Source organism: Myxine glutinosa, chromosome 10 (assembly GCF_964187855.1).
Source record: "Myxine glutinosa chromosome 10, kmMyxGlut1.1, whole genome shotgun sequence".
Classification (NCBI taxonomy): domain Eukaryota; kingdom Metazoa; phylum Chordata; class Myxini; order Myxiniformes; family Myxinidae; genus Myxine; species Myxine glutinosa.
This window is the reverse complement of record NC_136270.1, coordinates 22147420-22169373: the sequence shown is the minus strand read 5'-3', so window position 1 is coordinate 22169373 and position 21954 is coordinate 22147420. Positions and strand designations below refer to the sequence as shown.

Genomic DNA, 21954 nt, shown 5'->3' with positions numbered 1-21954 from the left:
CGGCGATCGGCGCGATTCCGGGGGAGGGGGGCCAGGTCGGACCTTCGCCCCCTGGCGGGGACGGGGTTCCGACCGGGCGAGATCGAGCCATCGGGCCAAAGACCGCAAGGATCCGCGCCGAGATGGTGCATGGAATCTCGGCCCGACCAAACCACCTCCCCTGAACCGAATGCCGGACGGATTCAACCTGCAGGTGACCAAACCACCCGAATTCATTGCTCGGCTTTGCGAAGCCGAGTTTTAATGAGGTAACGACGCACCGAGAGGCTCAGATATAGCGGACTGTGATGGTAATAGTGTTTTGGATCCGAAATTGAAAATAGTGAATAGGATTGGCAGTAATGATTGGCAAATTGATGATTGGTAAAATGATTGGCAGTGATTGGCAAATTTTGATTTGCAGGAAATTGGATGGGCAAAATTAATAGTGGGAGATGCCCGATGTGCAAGGATGGTAAATCCACCATCCCTCACATCATAGGGGGCACATGAGCTATAGTTTTATGGGGTTTGGCAGTGAAAACTAGCCCGGGAGGGTTAGGATAAAATGATAGGGATCTAGAGATGACCATAGGTAACGGTAGAGGTAAGTAGCAACATTATACAGGTAGTCGGGGACGTAGGTAGATTAGTATGGTTGTTAATGACGTGGGATGTGCTTAGTTTAAAGGGAAGACGGGGAGCACCAAGTTAGAAGGAAACCAGGTAGATCAGATGATGCAGTGTGTTTGAGAATCGAAAGTGTATGGAGCAGTGTATGAGTGAGTAATGGTGATTGAGTGTTGTGTTGAGCAAATGGTCCTGGAGGAAGGAGGGTGCAGGAAGCACCAGGTGTAGGAGTGATTGCACAGGTGTACCAATACAGGTGAGCATGGTTGAATGGAATAAATGGTCTGGAATATATGGAGTATGGAATGGATGGTGTGGAATGAGTATGGTGGAAACTGTGGAGTATGGAGTGGATGGTGCGAAGGTGTGAATGGGGGAAAAGTGGACCCCTATCACGAATACCCGGGGAGGGTAGTCTAAGAGTTAGGTAGAGGGTATAGGTAAATTGTGGTTGGATATTGGCATCTGTGGTGCATGTGGAAGAATGGTGTTTGGATGGGTGCATTAGTGACGTGGAAATGGCTGGGCGTGTGGCCTGTTAGTATGTGTAGTTGAATGGGCACTCCACCACTGTGAGGATGTCGGCCAGGTGAAGCCGCAGGTGGGCTCTGGGAGCCGTTAGAGTTGTGGATGGGGCCAGAGGATCCGGAGGACGGACCCGGGTAGCCCAGTGCCAGAGAGGGCACCGAGTGGGGAGAGCGCCAGAGGGCCTTCCCCAGTTAGATAGGTTAGGTAAGGAGCAGGTAAGCTCGGAGGCAACTGCAGTGGTGGAGGTGTGCAGGTGGGTAGACCTGCTGGGAGAGCCACATGGCCCAGTCCTGAAATTGTGCAAAGGCACAGGGAATTGAACCAGGGGAGTGAGACCCCAAATTGATGAAGCACCACAGTTTGGTCAATGGGAATTTGGTTCTTAAAACCGCATAGAGTAAGATGGCCAATGGATTGGCAGGGAAAGACCCCGGGTAGTGTAAAGTGTATTAAAGTCATTTAGAGGATAGTTAAGATGAAGAATCTCCTCGCACCATCTTCATCCACTCACCTGAGGTGACGCAACTCCACACCATGCCATGTTTTTATTATTTTGGTGCAAATGTTTGGAATGTGAGACGCATCATGACGTGGGTGTGACATTTTGCTGTTGTTCCATCTCTCCCTCCTTATGAGGATTGATGATGAATTGGTGATGGCAAATTTAGACAATGGGATTGTGACGAATTTGCTATAGGGGAGATATGGGGAGGACGAGACGTAGTGACGGATTTGTAAATGTGTAGGCTTTTGTAAATACGGGGAGGGGCAAGGGGGGCAGTGTAGGTCACTTGTGGGGGGCGTACATAGGGACGAACCTTTCTCAGCTCGCTCCCATGCACCCTCATTCTGCATTGCCTTGTTTGATGTGTACCCTTGCGCCCTTGCCCTCGCTAACCTGCCCTCTCTGTCTTCCTTCCCCAACCCGAGGATCGTGCTCTCTGGGCACTGAGGGGAGCATGCGGGGGGGGGGGGGGGGGGGTGGGGGGGGGGGGGCACGTCGATGTGCCCGAATCCTCGCAACCAGCTGCCTGCATCCACGCACCACTTATGGACCACAGTCTGTGGCCAAGCACCACTTATGGACCACAAGCTTTGTGGCATGGCCCCTCTGCTGGGACCGGCCAGGTTGGCCAGAGGAAGATCTTGCTTGCGGACCTCGGTGAGGTGGCACCAAGCCCACAGGTGAACCACCCATAGTCGGCCCCTGTGGGCCATAAATAAAAACGGACACGTTTGTGTATTTTTATTTCCATCAAATAGGCCGCAAGCATAGAACAACACGAAGAATGACAACATCAAGAATGACAACGGCCAGCAGAGGGAGCCGAAGAGCAAGACCACCAGCTTTAAATATATATATATATATATAACTATGGTGACTGTGCACTCCGGTGCGTTTTGGTTAGTGGTGCTTTGATGATTATTGGTGCTGGTGCGTCGATGCAGTGCATGCTGTCTTCCCCCCCCCCCCTCCCCCCCAAAAGAAAAATCACAGGTCCTGGGTTAGTTTTGTAAATAATCAAAGTAACGTCACTTGTAAATAATGCTCCCCACCGTACATGTTTAGTTTGAAAACAATTCCGCAATTCGGTTATCCTGTGGGCGACTGGGCGTGAATCTGTTAGGTAGGGTGCAATGCAGCAGAGGGACATACTTATTTGTGTTTTAAAACTGTCGCACTCAGGGTCAGATTAATTGTAGAGGGAACTACACCTACGTGTCACACTAAGTTAAAGTTTTATAGGCCCGCGACGTGCCTGGAGGATGAGGGTGCAGTGTTGCGGATTTTAGAATCCTGTAATTGTTGTAAATATCACCCTCTGTAAATAGTGTCATGATTCTTGTAAATACCTCCATCACTTTGTGTAAAGATCAATGGTCGTCCCCTTAGTTAATCCATCGCATGCACGTAGAAAATCATATACCCTTCTAAATAGTTATCTCTTTATTCCATGTCAGTATAAGGCTCTGTTTCCCATTAGTTGACTCTGCATTGCATCGAATCGAATAAGATAGTTCCCTTTTCAAGTTTCCCCCAAATCACCTCTTCAAAGTGCCAGTAACATTGGGCGGTTTTCTGCGGCATTCGCCACCGTTGCATTGGGCGGATTTCTGCGGCGTTCGCCACCATTGCATTGGGCGGTTTTCTTCACTCAAAACTCCATTACGCACGCGGTCAACTCGGGGGAGAAGGGCGTGGCCGGCCCATCGTCTTCAGGAGGTGGAGCCAGGAAGCCCTCGCGCCCAACCAGGACTCGGTGGGCACGGCTTGGTAAGGTGTGGCCATGGCTTGGTAGGGCGTGGTTATATAACCCGCCACGCGGAGCCCCCACCTGAGTCCAGTTGGAGAGGAGATGATTGAGGAGTCCACCGCAGCTGAGTCCACCGCAGCTGAATCCACCGCAGCTGAATCCACCGCAGCTGAATCCACCGCAGCTGAATCCACCGCAGCTGAGTCCACCGCAGTTGAGTTGAGTTGAGAAGGAGTTGAGCTTTAATGGCAGTTCGACCCGCGGCCGCGAAGCAACGCCGCCGTTCGAACGAGAGTGAGGAGGGTCGGCGGCTGCTCACCTCGAGCCCTGCCATTGACACGAGCCGGACCCACACCCTTCCAGCCCTGTGGTCCCACCTCCTCATCCGTCCAGCCGTCCACCTCCTGCCATTCCTGTCATCATCCCCGTTTAAGTCTGACTGTCGTCTGTTTGTCCGTGTTGTCCCTGTGAATAAGTAAGTCTGTATAGATAAGTAGAATTGCACTGTGTCTTCTCCTTCTGTCATTATTTTCATTTCTTTCCATCTCCTTTGGTTTCTTTGATTGTGTAAATAGTAATTGGTTAATAAATCTTGTTATTTCCTACCTTCGTCTTCTTCTTCATGCTCATCCGGTCGTCTTTGTGATTTCCCCATTGAACACCTGTGGCACGATTTGGCCAACGTTTAGGATCGGGTTTAGTATTGCTAATGGTTCGAGCCGCGGGCTGCTAATCCGCTCGGCAAAATAACATCTTGTCCGCGGTCTCGAACGGGGTTGCCCCCCTGCCTCTCTTGAGGGAGCGGGGTGGCTTCAGGAGCGGAGACGGCCAGTGAAAATAAAAGGGGGATTAACCCCCCCACCCCCCCCCCCCCCCGCTAAGGGGGGGGCACCGTACTCCGTATCCGCAACAATATATATATATATATATATATATATATATATATATGTGGCGGTTCCCGCTGAATGTACACAATCGCCTTGCACCTGCCAGGACGTGGCCAGGGCGCAATCGCCATGCCGGGCTCGCCCGGACGGGCCCAGACGCGCCTCTCCCGGGCATGCCCGGACTCGCTGTTCCCGGGCACACCCGAACCTCCCGGGCACGCCCGGTCTCGTCTTTCCCGGGCATGCCCGCTCTCGCCTTTCCAGGGCTCGCCCAGAACGCCCGGGCATGCCCGCTCTCGCCTTTCCAGGGCTCGCCCAGAGCATCCGGGCATGCCCGCGCTCGCCTTTCCAGGGCTCGCCCAGAGCGCCCAGGCACGCCCAGCCTCGACTTGCGAGGCCTCGTCCAGGACGCCCGGGCATGTCCAGACTCGCCTTTCCAGGACTCGCCCTTGACACCCGGGCATGCCCGGTCTCGCTTTTCCCGGGCAAACGCTCCGGCATAAATGTGTATATATATTGCTGCCCAATAAACGGGCTTTTCAGAGTACCCGAGTGTGATACATGCAATAAAGCAACTCGGACGAATTTCCGTCTTTGGTCGCGTCAATCCTTTCGACTCGCGTTGGAGCACAGCTCCTTCATTGGTGACCCCGAACATGGACACGGCAGTGACTCTTAAACTGCCTACCTTCTGGGAGGCTTACGCGGCTGTTTGGTTCACCCAGGCGGACTCCCAGTTCGCCCTGCGGGGCATCACCGCCGACGACACCCGCTTCCACCCTGTCGTGGCAGCGCTCGGCTCCGCCACTGCGGCCCGCGCCCTGAGCCCCCTCGAGCGCCCGCCAGCTGCTGACAAGTATGATGCGCTTAAGACGCTCCTCCTCGACGCTTTCGCCCTCTCACCGGCGGCACGCGCCCGTCCGAGCGCATGGACTATATGCTCTCGTTGCTCGGTGAGCACTCTCCGGATTTTCTGTTCCGCGAGCTGTTCCTTCGCCAGCTGCCTAACCCGGTACGCCTCGCCCTGGCTGGCACGTCGATCACGGATCCCCGCGCCCTCGCCAGGGAAGCCGACAAGATCTCCTGGGCGGGTCAGCACATCGGAGCGGCTACCTGGAGCCCGCCGCCGTCTGAGGCGACGCCCACGACGCCCGAGCGCCCTGCGCGGTTGGAGGCCGCACTTCCGGTGCAACTGGCGGCCGCCACGCCGCGCCGACCGCTTCCAACACGACGGCCGGGGCCTCCACCTGACCAGGCGTGGTGTTATTACCACGCCAGGTTCGGACACAAGGCTCGGACATGCCGACCCCCGTGCACTTTCGGCAAGTCGGGAAACGGCCGGGCCGGCGTTCATTACCAGCCATGAGCGCCGGCCACTCGGGCAACTTGCTTTTTATTACGGACAAAGCGTCCGGGCGGCGTTTCCTCTGTGACACCGGCGCCCAACTGAGCGTCATACCCGCCTCTGAGCAGGACATGCGGAACGCCGTTTGCGGCCCCTCCTTGGTCGCTGCTAATGGATCGGCCATACGCACTTTCGGCCCGCGCAACGTCACCCTCTGCTTCAGCAGCCAGCGCTTTCAGTTGACCTTTGTGACCGCCAGCGTCCCCATGGCTTTGCTGGGCGCCGACTTCCTCTGCGTGCACGGGCTGCTGGTCGACGTCAAACGACGTCGCCTTGTCAACGCCGAGACCTTCAGCTCCCTGGCGTGTATGATGAGCAGCTCCGCGCCGACCGAACTGGCATGCGCCCTCCCGACGGCGAACGAGTTCGCTCGCCTGCTCGCGGAATTACCGGCCCTCACGCGGCCGACGTTTTCGGCCGTCGCGGTGCGCCATGGGATCGAGCACCACATACCCACTACGGGCCCGCCGGTGTACGCCAGGGCCCGCCGCCTCGACCCGGCCAAGCTCGCCGTGGCAAAGGCCGAGTTCGACGCGTTGGAGCATCTCAGCATCGTGCGGCGCTCCGATAGCACGTGGGCCTCACCACTGCACATCGTGCCAAAGCTGGGGGGCGGATGGCACCCGTGTGGCGACTACCGCCGCCTCAACGACGCTACCACCCCCGACAGGTACCCGATCCCGCACATCCAGGACTTTTCCGCCCGTTTGGCGGGACGGGTCATATTTTCAAAAATTGACCTGATACGGGGATACCACCAGGTACCTGTCCGGCCGGCCGACGTCCCGAAGACGGCCGTCATCACGCCGTTCGACATATTTGAATTTTTGAGGATGCCGTTTGGCCTCAAGAACGTGGCCCAGGCATTCCAACGCTTGATGGACGGCGTGCTGCGCGACCTGCCATTTCTTTTCGTCTACCTGGACGACATGCTCGTCGCCAGCACATCCCGCACCGAGCACCTCCTCCACCTCCGAACACTGTTCGGTCGCCTCAGCGAGCACGGCTTAATTGTCAACCCGGCCAAATGCCAATTCGGCACGACGACCGTTGACTTTTTGGGCCACCGCATCACCACAACCGGGGCCGTGCCGCTGCCGACCAAGGTCGAGGCCATCACCACGTTCCCGCGTCCCCGCTCCATCAAGGCCCTACAAGAGTTCTTCGGCATGGTGAATTTTTATCACCGATTCGTGCCCCGCGCTGCTCAGCTCATGCGGCCCCTTTACGAGGCCCTCCGGGGCAAGCCGGCCAAGCATGACATCGTCTGGTCCGCGGCCATGGACGCGGCATTCGCGAGCGCAAAGCGGGCCCTCGCCGACGCCACGCTGCTGGCTCACCCGGTGCTCAACGCGCCCATCGCCCTCACTACGGACGCCTCCAACTACGCGGTGGGCGCCGTCCATGAACAATGGGTGGACGGGGTTTGGCAGCCACTCGCCTTTTTCAGCCGGCAACTCCGGCCGAACGGGTTAAAATACAGCACGTTCGACCGCGAGCTCCTCGGTCTATTCCTGGCCGTTCGCCATTTCCGCCACCTCCTGGAGGGCCGCCCGTTCACGGCTTTCGTCGACCACAAACCATTGGTTTACGCAATGGCCAAAGTCACGGAGCCGTGGTCGGCCCGCCAGCAGCGCCACCTCTCCGCCGTGTCGGAATTTACCACGGACATCCGGCACGTCGCCGGAAAAGACAACGCCGTGGCCGACTGTCTTTCTCGGGCCAGCGCAAACGCGGTCCACCTCGGCGTGGACTTCGCGCTCATGGCGGCCGACCAGACCACCGACACCACGGTGCAGGCCCTCCGGGCGGCGGACACGGGCCTCCGCCTGGCCGACATCCCCTTCGCGGACACTGTCCTGCTCTGCGACGTCTCCCAGGGCCAGCCTCGCCCCATCGTGCCCGTTACCTGGCAGCGCCGCATCTTCGCCTTCATCCACGGTCTTTCTCACCCGGGCCGGAAAGCTTCTCAGAAGCTGGGGTCGGCGCGTTTCGTCTGGCACGGCCTTCGACGGGACGTCCGCGACTGGGCCAATGCCTGCACGGCCTGCCAGCGGGCCACGGTCCACCGCCACACCCAGGCCCCGCTGGCACCGTTCGCCGTGCCTGAACGGCGTTTCGACCACGTCCACGTGGACCTGGTGGGTCCCCTGCCCCCATCGCGGGGGTTCACCCACCTGCTCACCATGGTGGACAGGACCACCAGGTGGCCGGAGGCCGTGCCTCTCACCTCCACCACCACCGCCGACGTGGCGCAGGCGTTCATCGCCACCTGGGTCGCGCGCTTCAGCACACCGGCGGACATCTCGTCCGACCGCGGCCCACAGTTCACGTCCGAACTTTGGGGCGTGGTTGCCCGCTCGTTGGGAGTCACGCTGCACCGCACCACGGCCTACCACCCCCAAGCCAACGGGTTGTGCGAGCGGTTTCACCGCTCCTTGAAGGCCGCACTCATGGCCGGCCTTCAGGACGACGGTTGGGCCGACCGGCTGCTGTAGGTCCTTTTGGGCCTCCGCACGGCCCCCAAGGAGGACCTCCGGGCGTCCGCTGCCGAGCTCGTCTACGGCCAGCCGCTCTGCGTCCCGGGCGAGTTCGTGCCCGACGCTACCAGTCCCTGGTCCGCCACACACCAGCGCACGGACCTCCAGGAGGCCGCCCGACGATTTGCCCCCGTGCCAACGTCCCGCCACGGTGGCCCCCAGTCCTACGTCCCCCCGGCGCTTTGTGTGTCATGACGCACACCGGGGGCCACTCCGGCCGCCGTACGATGGGCCCTTCCGGGTCCTGCGACGGGGTGACAAGTCATTCGTCGTCGACTTTGGCGGTCGGTCGGACCGGATTTCTGTGGACCGCCTCAAACCGGCGCACGTGGACATCGACCGACCACCACGGTTGGCCCTTCCTCCACGGCGAGGCCGCCCCCCGTCCGCAGTTCCCCCGCTCGACCACCCACCACCGCATCGGACCCCCCCCCCCCCCACGACCCTCCAGGGGTCGCTTCGGCCGGGTCATCCGGACCCCCCTTAAATTGACCCTGCCGGTGCAGGTCGATTCTGGAGGGGCGTGTGTAGCGGTTCCCGCTGAATGTACACAATCGCCTTGCACCTGCCAGGACGCGGCCAGGGCGCAATCGCCATGCCGGACTCGCCCAGACAGGCCAAGACGCGCCTCTCCCGGGCATGCCCGGACTCGCTGTTCCTGGGCACGCCCGAACCTCCCGGGCACGCCCGGTCTCGTCTTTCCCGGGCATGCCCGCTCTCGCCTTTCCAGGGCTCGCCCAGAACGCCCGGGCATGCCCGCTCTCGCCTTTCCAGGGCTCGCCCAGAGCGTCCGGGCATGCCCGCGCTCGCCTTTCCAGGGCTCGCCCAGAGCGCCCGGGCACGCCCAGCCTCGACTTGCCAGGCCTCGTCCAGGACGCCCGGGCATGTCCAGACTCGCCTTTCCAGGACTCGCCCTTGACACCCGGGCATGCCCAGTCTCGCTTTTCCCGGGCAAACGCTCCGGCATAAATGTGTATATATATTGCTGCCCAATAAACAGGCTTTTCAGAGTACCCGAGTGTGATACATGCAATAAAGCAACTCGGACGAATTTCCGTCTTTGGTCGCGTCAATCCTTTCGACTCGCGTTGGAGCACAGCTCCTTCATATATATATATATACATATATAATATATATATATATATATATATATATATATATATATATATATATATATATATATATATATATATATATATGTATATATATACAGTATATATATATATATATATATCCACACATCCACACAAACACGCATACATACACGCTCACACACATGCATACACATATACACATACACACATATAGTTATACACACACTCATGTACACCCACACATGTCCCACATCCCACATGTATATACATCTTTAAAGTGTACGTGCACATAACTAATAAAATAAAAACGAAGAAATGTCTCTCAGTAATTTCCTGAAACTCGATGAAATTCGCTCGGTGAATTCATTCGGTTTATCGGTGAAATTTTTTCTTTGGGCGGTGTATAACCACTCCGAACGAAATATCTCAGCAATTTCCCGTCTGTTAATTTATGTATTTTACATATGTGAATTACACGTCCATGCTCACGTGAAATTGAGTTTGTTTTTGCACACGTGAAATGAACATGTGAACCTTTACTTCCGGATAATAATGTGGAATGAAATAGGAACGCAGAAATATATGTTGGCAATTGGCATCATTGTTGAGGTTTTTTGTGACTGTCATCAAACGGAAAAGTAATATAATATATCTTAACGGAAAAGAAAAAGCGAACATATATTTTTAATATATCTCGGCATTTTCCCGTGTGTGGATTAATTTTTTTGGGGGCGCTTTGGATTCCTTCTTCAAACGGATCTGCTCCTGAAATCAATGGATGAGGAAACTTTGCAAAAGCTGACTTTGCCTGCTTCTATGATGAAGTCCAGCCAAAATCATTGTTCGATGATGTCATTGATGCACGAGTGCTTTTCCTCAATAAGGAAGTATCAAAAGCACCAGAGGATATTTTCAAGAAGCTGGCTGCATACGGAAATGATGTCTGTCCCAACCTGGCAACTGCAGTCCGAATTTTGATCACTCTGGCAATCTCTATTGCATCCTGTGAGAGAAGCTTCTCAAAACTGAAAATGATCAAAACCTACCTGCGGAGCACAAAAGCCAAGACAGGCTCAGCAGCTTGGTTCTGATGTCGGTTGAGTCAGACTTATTGGATAAAATTGATATCAATGATGTGATAGATAATTTCTCTGCAAAGAAATCTCGACGGGAGGCAATATGAAGATGAACTGATATACTCATTGTAACTCTTTGCTGTTATGTGGTTTTCCCAAAAAAGTGTACAACTGATGTTTTTTACTTGTGTTATTATTTGATTTTGTCTTGTTTTGGTGGCATGAGGAAGCTACCGTATTTTCAAATTTTCAGTTCAAATTGAAATTGAAATAAAAAGGATTTATTGTTGCAATTTTTTCCATTTTTCATCAAACCTCACCAAATGTTGGAGGAGGCCCCTCAAGGAGTCAAGCCCCCCGGGCCCCCAAATCTCTAGCTACGCCTCTGCTCCTCATGATGATCGTGAGTAATAACGGTTCGTGTTTTTCCAGTTCCGAGTTTGCCGAGTTCACACGTCGGAACGGCATCAAACATAAGTTTGTCAGCCCACATCACCAGGCTTCAAATGGCTTGGCCGAACGATCCGTGGGAATCATCAAATCCGGATTGTAGAAACTTCAGGCATGAAACCTGGAAACAAAGCTTTCTCGTCTCCTGTTCAAATACCGCATCACACCACTAATCAACAACCGGTGCAGCTCCGTCTGAGTTATTGATGAAACGATACTTGAGATCGACACTTGACAATATCAAACCAGACATATTGTTACGTGGTCCCCTCGGTGACTACCTGGTCTCGGTGACCCCCGGACCGCGAGAGGAACTTCGCCAGAAAGTAATAGTATATATGCGCTTTCGCAACACAATCCCTATGAATTCCACCCAAGAGAAAACTGATGTTCAATGATATATTTCAAGGGTAATGATACCAAACAATTTCAATGATACAATCAAGGGTATATTCCCCGAGCAATCCACCATCCACAATTCACACTCAACAATCAATCAATCCCCTAAAGGTTTAAGATGGCCATCTTATATATGTGTGTCCCCTTTTGGTACTCACGACCCCCTTTTGGTCTCTGCCCCTCACAATGTCTCTGGGCCCCTCCTGACCAAGATGATGGTCGGCGTCGCCGCACTCGGGCGGTGGAACGAACCCCGGGTGGACGTGTTTCCACCGGGCAGGTATCGTACCAGGCACCACGGCTGCAGCCCCTCGTGGCCACGCGAAGCGGGTACGGTAAAGCAAGCCAAAAGCCCCACGCCGCTTGCAACGCGTGTTAGGCCCCAACGTGCGACCCGTACGCGTCTTCTTAGACGGTGCCGCGAACGGTGCCAGACGCGGGGTCGATGCACGGCCCCACGTCAACTTGACGTCTCCACTGGGTAGGCACACGTCCCGGTAACTCCTCTCGCCAGACGGGCTTCGGAATGCCGCTTTTCCACGCGGCGCAAGGTCGATCCCACCTTTCGTCGGAGCGGGGCGAGGAAGAAGAATCCTCGTCGCTTTTCTTCCTCGTGTCTTTTCCTCTTCCGTTTCCGGTCACTTCCGTTTCCGGACACTTTTTCAGAAGGGCTCCTGACCCTCCAACCACAACAACCCTTAATCTACTACACATGGATAAGCAAAGACCTGAATGGTAATTCACATACATTCACATAAATATGTAACACTCCCCCCCTTCAAGAAAGAAAGTTTGAACCCAGCGAAAACTTTCTTTGCCGGCCAATTTGGATAAACAAACCAGATAACTCAACCCCCCCCACATTATCAGTTCCCCCCGGGCACAGTTATCACTTAAAAATAAAGCAACCAAAATTTCACCACAACCCCCCCCAGATTACTCACTCTGGACTAAGCACCAGCAACGACATTGTCCCTGCCCTTTACATGTTCAATTTCCCGTTGGACTCCTGCCAAGCCAAACTCCATCTCATGACCCTCTGACTTTGACCGTCAGTTTCTTGTGAATGAAGGTTAAGGGGTTGATCAAAGATCCAAAGTTAAGCAACTCGATAGCACTTTTTCCGGGAGGCCAAGCCGAGTATTCACTACATGGATGCCTTTAGGAACGTGGAGTTCACGGTTAGTCCGTGCAGGAAAGTTCACTACATGGACGCCTTTAGGAACGGCGTTCACGGTTAATCCGTGTAGGAATCTTGGCTCGGCGGCTCCGCCGCATTCAGTGCTTCAACTTCTCAGAACTTCCCTAATAATTATGGTGGGACCACTTGTCCCTGTAGTCCCATGAATAGCGGTCTCCTTCTCGGCCACTACTTTGACAATCCTTCCTTCGGGAGCTGCCGTAACTCAGGGAGCCTCCATAATAATATTGATTGCAGCCACCACCAAAACTACCGCCCAATTGTCCTCTCCTGTAGACCTATCGACGCCTACGAAATGCCTTCCCTACTGTTATGGTCCGACCCTCCAAATCCTTGCCATTCCAATTCTTCTCTGCCTCTCTGGCGTCTTTTGTGCTGGCAAACGTGACAAAGCCGAACCCTCTTGACTGTTGCGTTTCCCTGTCTCTTACCAACCGCACTTCCACCAGCGGCCCATATCTGTTGAAGACAGAGGTCAGAACTTCTTCCTCTGTTTTGAAGTTCAGTCCCCCTACAAATAACTTGGCACTTTTGTCGCCATCCCGAGCTGGTGTGGTGTTATTTTCCCTGCTGGGCTCTTTACCAACCCTCAGGTTACCATAAACTTGACCCCCGGCCAAATCATTCCCGATAACTACAGATACACCCTCTACAGGAAGCGTGGCTTGTAAACCGACGGTGACCGGTCCTGACACCAAATCGGACTCCAAATGGATGACATGAAGTGGAGCACTAACACCGCCCCCGATCCCCTGTAAACGAACACTATCCCCCGTTGCCGTCTCCTCGGACCATGGCAAAATGCCTTCAAGCATTAAAGATTGATGTGCCCCTGTGTCCCTCAATATCCTAACCGGTCTCCGGTTAGTCGAGGCTCCATCCCGTGACACAAACCCCTCTGAAATAAATGGTTGGTAACCCTTTTGATGGCGATTTCTCACAATGGCCATTGCATTTGGAGTCGTAATAGTCGGACTCCGCTCTGGGTCTTCCCTTTTCATGCGGTAACAACTGGACATCAAGTGTCCAGGTTTCTTGCAAAAAGCGCAAGTAGGCCCGGAGGAAAAACTCGTGGTCTGCCTCGGGCCCCCCGAACTATAAGTTTGTCTTGGGCCCGCATCCCTCTGATTTCGAACAGGTGGGGTATCCGCGTTGTCCCCATAATCCTCTCGAGGCCGCCGCCATGTATGGTCGTTCTCCGCACCTGCTGTTCCCCACCTCCCCTGCGGAGATCTAGGCGAGGAGTTAGGTTCGTGGACCCCTATTCGGTGGGTTAAGGCATAATCATCTGCCATGGTGGCTGCGTCCCACAACTTTGGTACTTTCTTTTCCTGCAGGTACACTTTGATGTCCTCGTGGACACACTGCTGGAATTCCTCCACCAGGATCAAGTCACGCAATGTTTCGAAGTCTTTCCCGACTCCTTTTGACTCACACCACCGATCAAACATGTTTTCTTTCACTCTGGCAAACTCCACATGGGTCTCACTCTCCCTCTTCCTGGCATTCCTGAATTTTTGCCTGTAAGCTTCCGGAACCAACTCATAGGCTTTGAGGATGTGCTTCTTCAGTACCTCATAATCTGCACATTGGTCCATTGGTAGCGCCGAATAAATGTCTTGAGCTTTTCCCACCAGCACACTTTGCACTAGTATGGTCCAGGCCTCCTCCGACCAGTTTAATTGTCGAGCCACTTTCTCAAAGTGTGGAAAAAATTTCGCGACTTCCTTTTCACTGAATGGTGGAACCAGCCTCACATGTCTGCCCACATCCCAGGTTTTCTGGTTAGGTGTCGACCCCGTCAGCAAGGGTGGTGCCTCTCCCCATTCTCTCATTAACTCCAGCTCCTTGAATTTAATTTCTTGCTGAAGCTCCATGTCACGTTCCTTTAATTCCCTTTCTGCTTTTCTCTCCTCTGCTTCGAGTTCCCTTGCAGCTCTCCTCTCCTCTGCTTGTTTCTCTTCTCTCCTCTCTTCTGCTTTCCTTTCTTCTTCTTTTAACCTTTCCTGGAGTTCTCGTTCCACTCTCCTTTCCTCTGCTTGTTTCTCTTCTCTCCTCGCTTCTGCTTTCCTTTCTTCTTCTTTTAACCTTTCCTGGAGTTCTCGTTCCACTCTCCTTTCCTCTGCTTGTTTCTCTTCTCTCCTCTCTTCTGCTTTCCTTTCTTCTTCTTTTAACCTTTCCTGGAGTTCTCGTTCCACTCTCCTTTCCTCTGCTTGTTTCTCTTCTCTCCTCTCTTCTGCTTTCCTTTCTTCTTCTGCTCTTTCCTTTTCTGCTTTCCTTTCCTCTTCTGCTCTTTCCTTTTCTGCTTTCCTTTCTTCTTCTTTGATCCGTTCCTGGCTCCGTAATTGCAACTCCAGTTTCCGGAGCTCAACGTCTTCTGGTTCTTCGGGTAGCCACTCCCAGGCTAACTCGTCCCATGTTCCTAATCCCACCATAGATTGTATCACCGTGGCCTGCAACTCTGCCTTCCTCAAATTAGTTCGGACCTCCAAGTTAAAATGTTTGGCCAATTTCAAGAGGTCCGACTTTAGTAACGCTCGGAACTGTGCCTCACTCGGTGTTACCGCAAAGTTCTGTGCCACAAACGCCATGGTGGCTATCGTTAACACCTGTTAACCTTCACCCAAGACTTTACCCCAATTTCCCCAAAACTTTCCAATTACTACTTAATTAATAAATTTTAATTAATAAAAATTTTATTATATTATTTTATACAATTTTAGATCCCGGACGTAGACCCAATTGCGAATCCGCAAATCGTAATTTGGACGAGCCCCCAATTCTGTTACGTGGTCCCCTCGGTGACTACCTGGTCTCGGTGACCCCCGGACCGCGAGAGGAACTTCGCCAGAAAGTAATAGTATATATGCGCTTTCGCAACACAATCCCTATGAATTCCACCCAAGAGAAAACTGATGTTCAATGATATATTTCAAGGGTAATGATACCAAACAATTTCAATGATACAATCAACGGTATATTCCCCGAGCAATCCACCATCCACAATTCACACTCAACAATCAATCAATCCCCTAGAGGTTTAAGATGGCCATCTTATATATGTGTGTCCCCTTTTGGTACTCACGACCCCCTTTTGGTCTCTGCCCCTCACAATGTCTCTGGGCCCCTCCTGACCAAGATGATGGTCGGCGTCGCCGCACTCGGGCGGTGGAACGAACCCCGGGTGGACGTGTTTCCACCGGGCAGGTATCGTACCAGGCACCACGGCTGCAGCCCCTCGTGGCCACGCGAAGCGGGTACGGTAAAGCAAGCCAAAAGCCCCACGCCGCTTGCAACGCGTGTTAGGCCCCAACGTGCGACCCGTACGCGTCTTCTTAGACGGTGCCGCGAACGGTGCCAGACGCGGGGTCGATGCACGGCCCCACGTCAACTTGACGTCTCCACCGGGTAGGCACACGTCCCGGTAACTCCTCTCGCCAGACGGGCTTCGGAACGCCGCTTTTCCACGCGGCGCAAGGTCGATCCCACCTTTCGTCGGAGCGGGGCGAGGAAGAAGAATCCTCGTCGCTTTTCTTCCTCGTGTCTTTTCCTCTTCCGGTCACTTCCGTTTCCGGACACTTTTTCAGAAGGGCTCCTGACCCTCCAACCACAACAACCCTTAATCTACTACACATGGATAAGCAAAGACCTGAATGGTAATTCACATACATTCACATAAATATGTAACAATATCATCAAATGTTTATCAGAGCCAGCTTAATCAAAAGTTGGTGCACGATAAGACGTCCAACAGTCGATCTATCAACATTGGAGATCCAGTGTTTGCCCGAAATTTGGTGCAGGTGCGACGTGGCTACCGGGGGACATCATCGAGAAGCCAGGTCCACTGTCCTGTGTGATTCGCCAGCAGGACGGTCGTGAAATTCGTCGACATCAGGACCACATAACCTACCGTCACTGTCAGTCGATAGAGCCTGCAGCATCGTCACAGAACAACAGTTCGACCCGCCACTGCCGGAGATCGTCGTGGCCGCTCCAGCCGGCTCGGATGCCCTGAAAACCTCTGCGAACGCTACACCCTTCGTGGAGACCAAAATAATCACCTCGGACTCTGTATCCACTGGTACACCGCCACCCAAAGGGATCACCTCGGACTCTGTATCCACTGGTACACCGCCACCCAAAGGGATCACCTCGGACTCTGTATCCACTGGTACACCGCCACCCAAAGGGATCACCTCGGACCCTGTATCCACTGGTACACCGCGACGCTCAATGTACACCCGACCGTTTGACAAAACCGAAAGACAAAAGCACCCGACCGTTTGAATCTGTGAAGATGTTTTTTCACGTTGACGCATGTTCAATTTTCACATTGACACACACAGGGGCAGAATTATCCCCGTGTCCACTTGCTTTTGTTTGCACACATATTTTCACACGTTTTTGGAAATGTTGCTTTTGGAAGTCTAGCACGTATTGCTCTTGGTAATCTTGGACTTAAAGGGGAGGATGTCATGTATGAAGGTGCAAATAATCCCCGTTTTATCCGGGCACCGTGACCGCGGGTTTATTTGCGTTTCCGGGAGTTACGGCCCAGGTCAGACGGCGCTGGGGTGAAATGGGCCTGTATCTGCAGAGTCAATAAACATGCAACAATCGATCGTAGTCTGTCGAGATACCTTACACCTACTCACTTCCGCTTAAACACTCCCCGTCCTCTTCCTCCCTCTCCTCACCCTCCCATCCCCTTCCCTACTCCCTTCTCCATTCCCCTCCCCTTTCCCCACTTTCTGACTCCCTTCCCCACTTTCTGACTCCCTTCCCCACTTTCTGACTCCCTTCCACACTTTATGACTCCCTTCCCCACTTTCTGACTCTGACTCCCTTCCCCACTTTCTGACTCCCTTCCCCACTTTCATCCCCTTCCCCACATCCATTTCATCCCCTTCCCTTTCCCCCTCCCCCCCCTCTCCTCCCCTTCCTCCTCTCCCCTCTCTTCTTTCCTTCCTCCTCCCCTTCCTCTTCTCCTTCCTCCTCCCCTTCCTCCCTCACCCCACCTCTCCTTCACTCCCCCACGCCCCTCTCCTCCACTCCCTCTCTCCTTCCCCTTCCCTCTTCCCTCCTCCTTCCTCCCTCCTCCTCCCCTCTCCTTCCCTTTCCCCCTTCCCCTTCACCTACCCCCTCACCCTGGTCAACACCGGGTACTTCAGCTACTATTTCCATAAATATGAGCTTCCCTCTAGCAGCCAACTATATCAACAGTGATCTCGAGGTTGAGGTTCTATTTAAATTAAATGAAGGAAGTTCAGACACAGTAGTGAACTTTTGCATGGACTATAAAGGCATCCATAGAGAACAGACAATGGATCTAGTAAATTTGAACCTGAGATCCCAGCATCATGAGTTGTGATGGGGATGTGGAAGCCCTAAACAGGCCTACCTAAATCACTTCCCAGAACTCTTTGCGAATTCGAGTTATTGGTGTGTGTGTGTGTGGGTGTGCGTGCAGCTATTGAGGCAGTGAAGAATGCACACCGCGAAGAATTGCTCAAAGAGCTGGAGAAGATAAGACGGATGGAGACCATGAACCAGACACACGACGTGCAAGCACTGAGGGATCAGAATCAGTAAGTTTCATCGCACGCACCATGAACTGTCTCTGCTTCTGTGACGTCACATTATGTAACCCAGTCAGGAATTTTATAATTACCAAAAGTGCACATAGACTACCTCTATGGGGACATATTGAATATTAGGCCACATATTTTGCTGTTTTGTTTTAATATTGTTTGGGGGGATATGGCCTGCCTTTTTGTGCACAACATTTTAATGTCACAGAGGAATTTCCGCCAAACCCCAAAGTGTGGACCAGACGAGGAGATTACACCCTTACTTGAGATTATTAATGAGCCAACTAGGTTTTTTCTGATAATTCGCTAATAATCAAATGAAATTTCTGCTGATCTCGGCTTCCAGAAGGTTGGGACAGGTATATTTAATGATGATCATCAACATGTACCATGCCCCGTGCAGGGAGTTGGTGCTGTCGAGGCAGTTACTAGGCTACGGTCCTGATTGAGTCGCCACTCCGACTCAGGAAGTTTGAGCAGGAATTTGAAATTTGTTCAGGATTCTGGCGATAGCTCACCTCTTCACAAAGGACTCCATGGGATCTTTAACATCCACCAACTAACGCCGTCAGACGGGATGCCCGTTTTTCGTCCATCTGAGGGACGTCACACACATTGATGAATCACCATGACTGTGAAACACCAGGTGACCGTTGATAGCTGGGTCATGATTCGAACCCAGATGAGCAAGCTTAGAGGCGAGTATGCGCATACCGAGGCCATGCTACCAGCCCAGTACCTTTAATACCATTGCCATTCATTTGATCTGTCCTGATAACCTCTCATGCTAGTCCAATGTTATTACCAATTCATCATCCAACTTGCACAACTACAGTGTTGTCTGTATGTAGAAAATGATGTATTATTGTATACTAGCAACGGTACATGCCCTACGGGCGGGGCTTCAATTGGGAGGCCCAAATGAAAAGGCTAAATATCAGAAATTGAAGGCTTTTTTTTCTTTTAAACGATTCATATAAACATCCGTTAAATCTCGATCGGTGCAGCCGTCTGTGCGGCACCCAGGAAAATAACATCATGTGGGAGCAAGTATCAACAGGATGTGGCAGTGTGGGAGTCCACGTTTCTGATCCTCCTTCATGCCGAAGTAGCCCACCACTTCTCCAAGCATTCCATTCTTCAGATCCGCCATGACAGATTTAAGCTTGATACTGAAGACGCATGCAGTTAGTCCTCCCGATATCGTATGTACTACCGATACGTGTTTCCTTCATTGTAAAAACTTCCAAATCAACAGTTAAAAGGATTTTGAGCTGATAGCTGCTACGCCTGTTACGGCCTTGGCAAGATCGATGGAGACAGCGATCTGTTAGCATATACACCGCCCAAATAGCTATGTGGAATTCTCTCATGTGGAGATTAAACTAATAGTGTTCACAATCGCTATATCGTATGTACTCCCGATACGTGTTTCCTTCAGTTGAAATGGGTTAGAATTCTCTCAAGCAGGGATTCAACCCATGTCCTTATAAAAGGTCCTTGTCCGAGGTCACCGAGTTCGATCGGTGCAGCTGTGCAGCGATCGGTGCAGCCGTTTGTGTGGCACCTGGGAAAACAACATCGTCACAATGAGAACAATGAACGTTATGCGAACGCGAATGTTATGCGGGAGTCCAAACCTGAGAATGCTGGAGACCAAAGCTGAAATTGGGAAAACTAAATAGCCTATGTTACTCCTGGAGACCCCAGGATTCTCCACCCAAAATATCTTTGCGATCGGTTTAGCAGTTTTTACGGTACCTTCGAACAGACAGACAGACAGACAGACGGAATTTGGTGAATTATAGTAAGACTAGCGGGGTCACCCGTGGGAATCCCACGGGCATGGATGTGTGTGACATTTCGACATATTGAGTTAGATGCTGCACCTGCACATTCAGTTATATAAAATGGTTACTGGCAATTGATCACATCCACAAATGATGTAATCCACACAATTTATGTACTTTACATAACGTTAATAGGAATACATGCCCGTGTAGATGGGAAATACAGTTTGTTTGAAATAAATCACAAATATCAGAAGAAAGTTTTTAAAATTTAGAACTATTCTCACTCAGAGTTAAACATCACCGTAATGTTATGCGGTTGGTTCAACGTTTTCGGTGAATTATATGTCATCATTGTGAGATTATTTTGGAATTTTTTTTTTTGAAATGAAATTTTTATATTAAAAAAAAACGGCAAAAAAGCATCAGAACAGCTGTGAAACAGCATCAAAACAGCAGTGAAAAAGCATCAAAACACTATCAAAACAACAGTGGAAAGCGTCAAAACAGCAATGAAAAAGCATCAAAACAGCAGTGAAAAAGCATCAAAACAGCAGTGAAAAAGCATCAAAACAGCAGTGAAAAAGCATCCGAACAGCAGTAAAAAAGCAGCAGTGAAAAAGCATCAAAACAGCAGTGAAAAAGCATCAAAACAGCAGCAAAAAGCATCAAAACAGCAACAATGGTCCGGTGATTTTTCAATCACCGCAACTAAATGTGTCGGAGTAATTAACTATTTTCCTTCGTGCCCTCCTTTTGTTGCCTGAATGGTGTCACTGCAGGACCTCCGGGTAAACAACATTACAGGTGAAGATTCCACTGTGGCCATCAATTTTTCCCTGTTGGCCATTACTGACTACCTTTACCTTGACATCCTCAAATCGTTTAGCATGTGACAATGCAACATATAATTGGCCATGGCTGAAGACGGGTTCTGGTAAGTAAATCCCAACTTTGTGTAATGTTTGACCTTGACTCTTGTTTATTGAGAAAGAGAATGCCACACGAACTGGAAATTGATGGCGTTTGAGTACGAATGGTAGTGTTGTATCGGAAGGTGCAATACTAATACTGGGTATAAATGTGCGTGTTCCTTTGTGACTGCCAGAAATTATTTCTCCGTCTATTATGTTTGGCAACAATCTTTTAACAACCAATCTTGCACCATTGCACAGTCCCTGTTTCGGATCAAAGTTACGGAGTAACATGATGACAGCACCATCTTTGAGACGAAGTTTGTGCAATGGCATTCCAGAAGGAGTTAATTGATTTAGGAATTCCATAGGATAATTTAGTGCCTCTTCAGGGTCATCACAGACAATGGAATCAGCGCTGAAGTACGTCTTTTCTTCCCCAGGAAATGCACCCAGTATTTCATCGTTGATCACAAATGTGGATTCATTCTTTGGACACAACACGGCTCGTTGTGCCAGCGCATCATAGTTTGAATGGATTTCGTTCAAATTACCGAAAACAGCCTCTGCTAAAGAAATGTTGTCTGCTACACAGATACGATCAGGCAGTCGTATTAAATCTGAGTCAGGAATTGTTTCCACAGTCCCATTTCCAACCGACAGTAACCATTTTGAGAATTCTTCATCATCATTAGCTCTCATGTTTGATGTTAAGTTCAGCTGTTTGAACTTTGGCCACAACTTGCTACGCTTGATGCATGTGGCGATGATTGCTGCAGGTGCAGCGCGAGGTACAACGGGCAAAACCTGCCTGAAGTCCCCACCAAGAAGTAAGACCTTTCCACCAAAAGGAATGTTGTTGCTGGTTACATCCCGGAGACATCAATCAACAGCCGCTAAAGCATATGCTGGAGCCATAGGTGCTTCATCCCAAATGAATAGGTTGGCCTTCCTTAGAGCATCTGTATCTTTACTCGTAGGTGATATGTTGCATGTGGAGTTTTCTAAAATGGGCACTGGCAATTTAAATCGATGGTGCGATGTACGGCCCCCTGCTAGCAATGTTGCTGCAATGCCCGAGTACGCCATTGGAAGAACCAAACGACACTGGCCTCGCAAGATGTGCAGAAGCGTATTATAGAGAAAGGTCTTGCCACTTCCGCTCGGTCCATCAACGAAAAACAACCGGTTGCCTGTGCACTGGTCCCTACA

General features: G+C 51.8%; 1 protein-coding gene across 2 annotated transcripts in view; it reads left to right on the top strand.

Moving 5' to 3' along the window:
* Positions 1-21954, top strand: part of LOC144894000 (uncharacterized) — a 110746-nt gene that overhangs the window by 59108 nt on the left and 29684 nt on the right. For both annotated transcript variants that reach the window (XM_078785431.1, XM_078785430.1), the window contains exon 6: positions 17918-18035. In XM_078785431.1, the coding sequence (XP_078641557.1) occupies positions 17918-18035 (118 nt within the window). The remainder of the gene's footprint in view (positions 1-17917; positions 18036-21954) is intronic.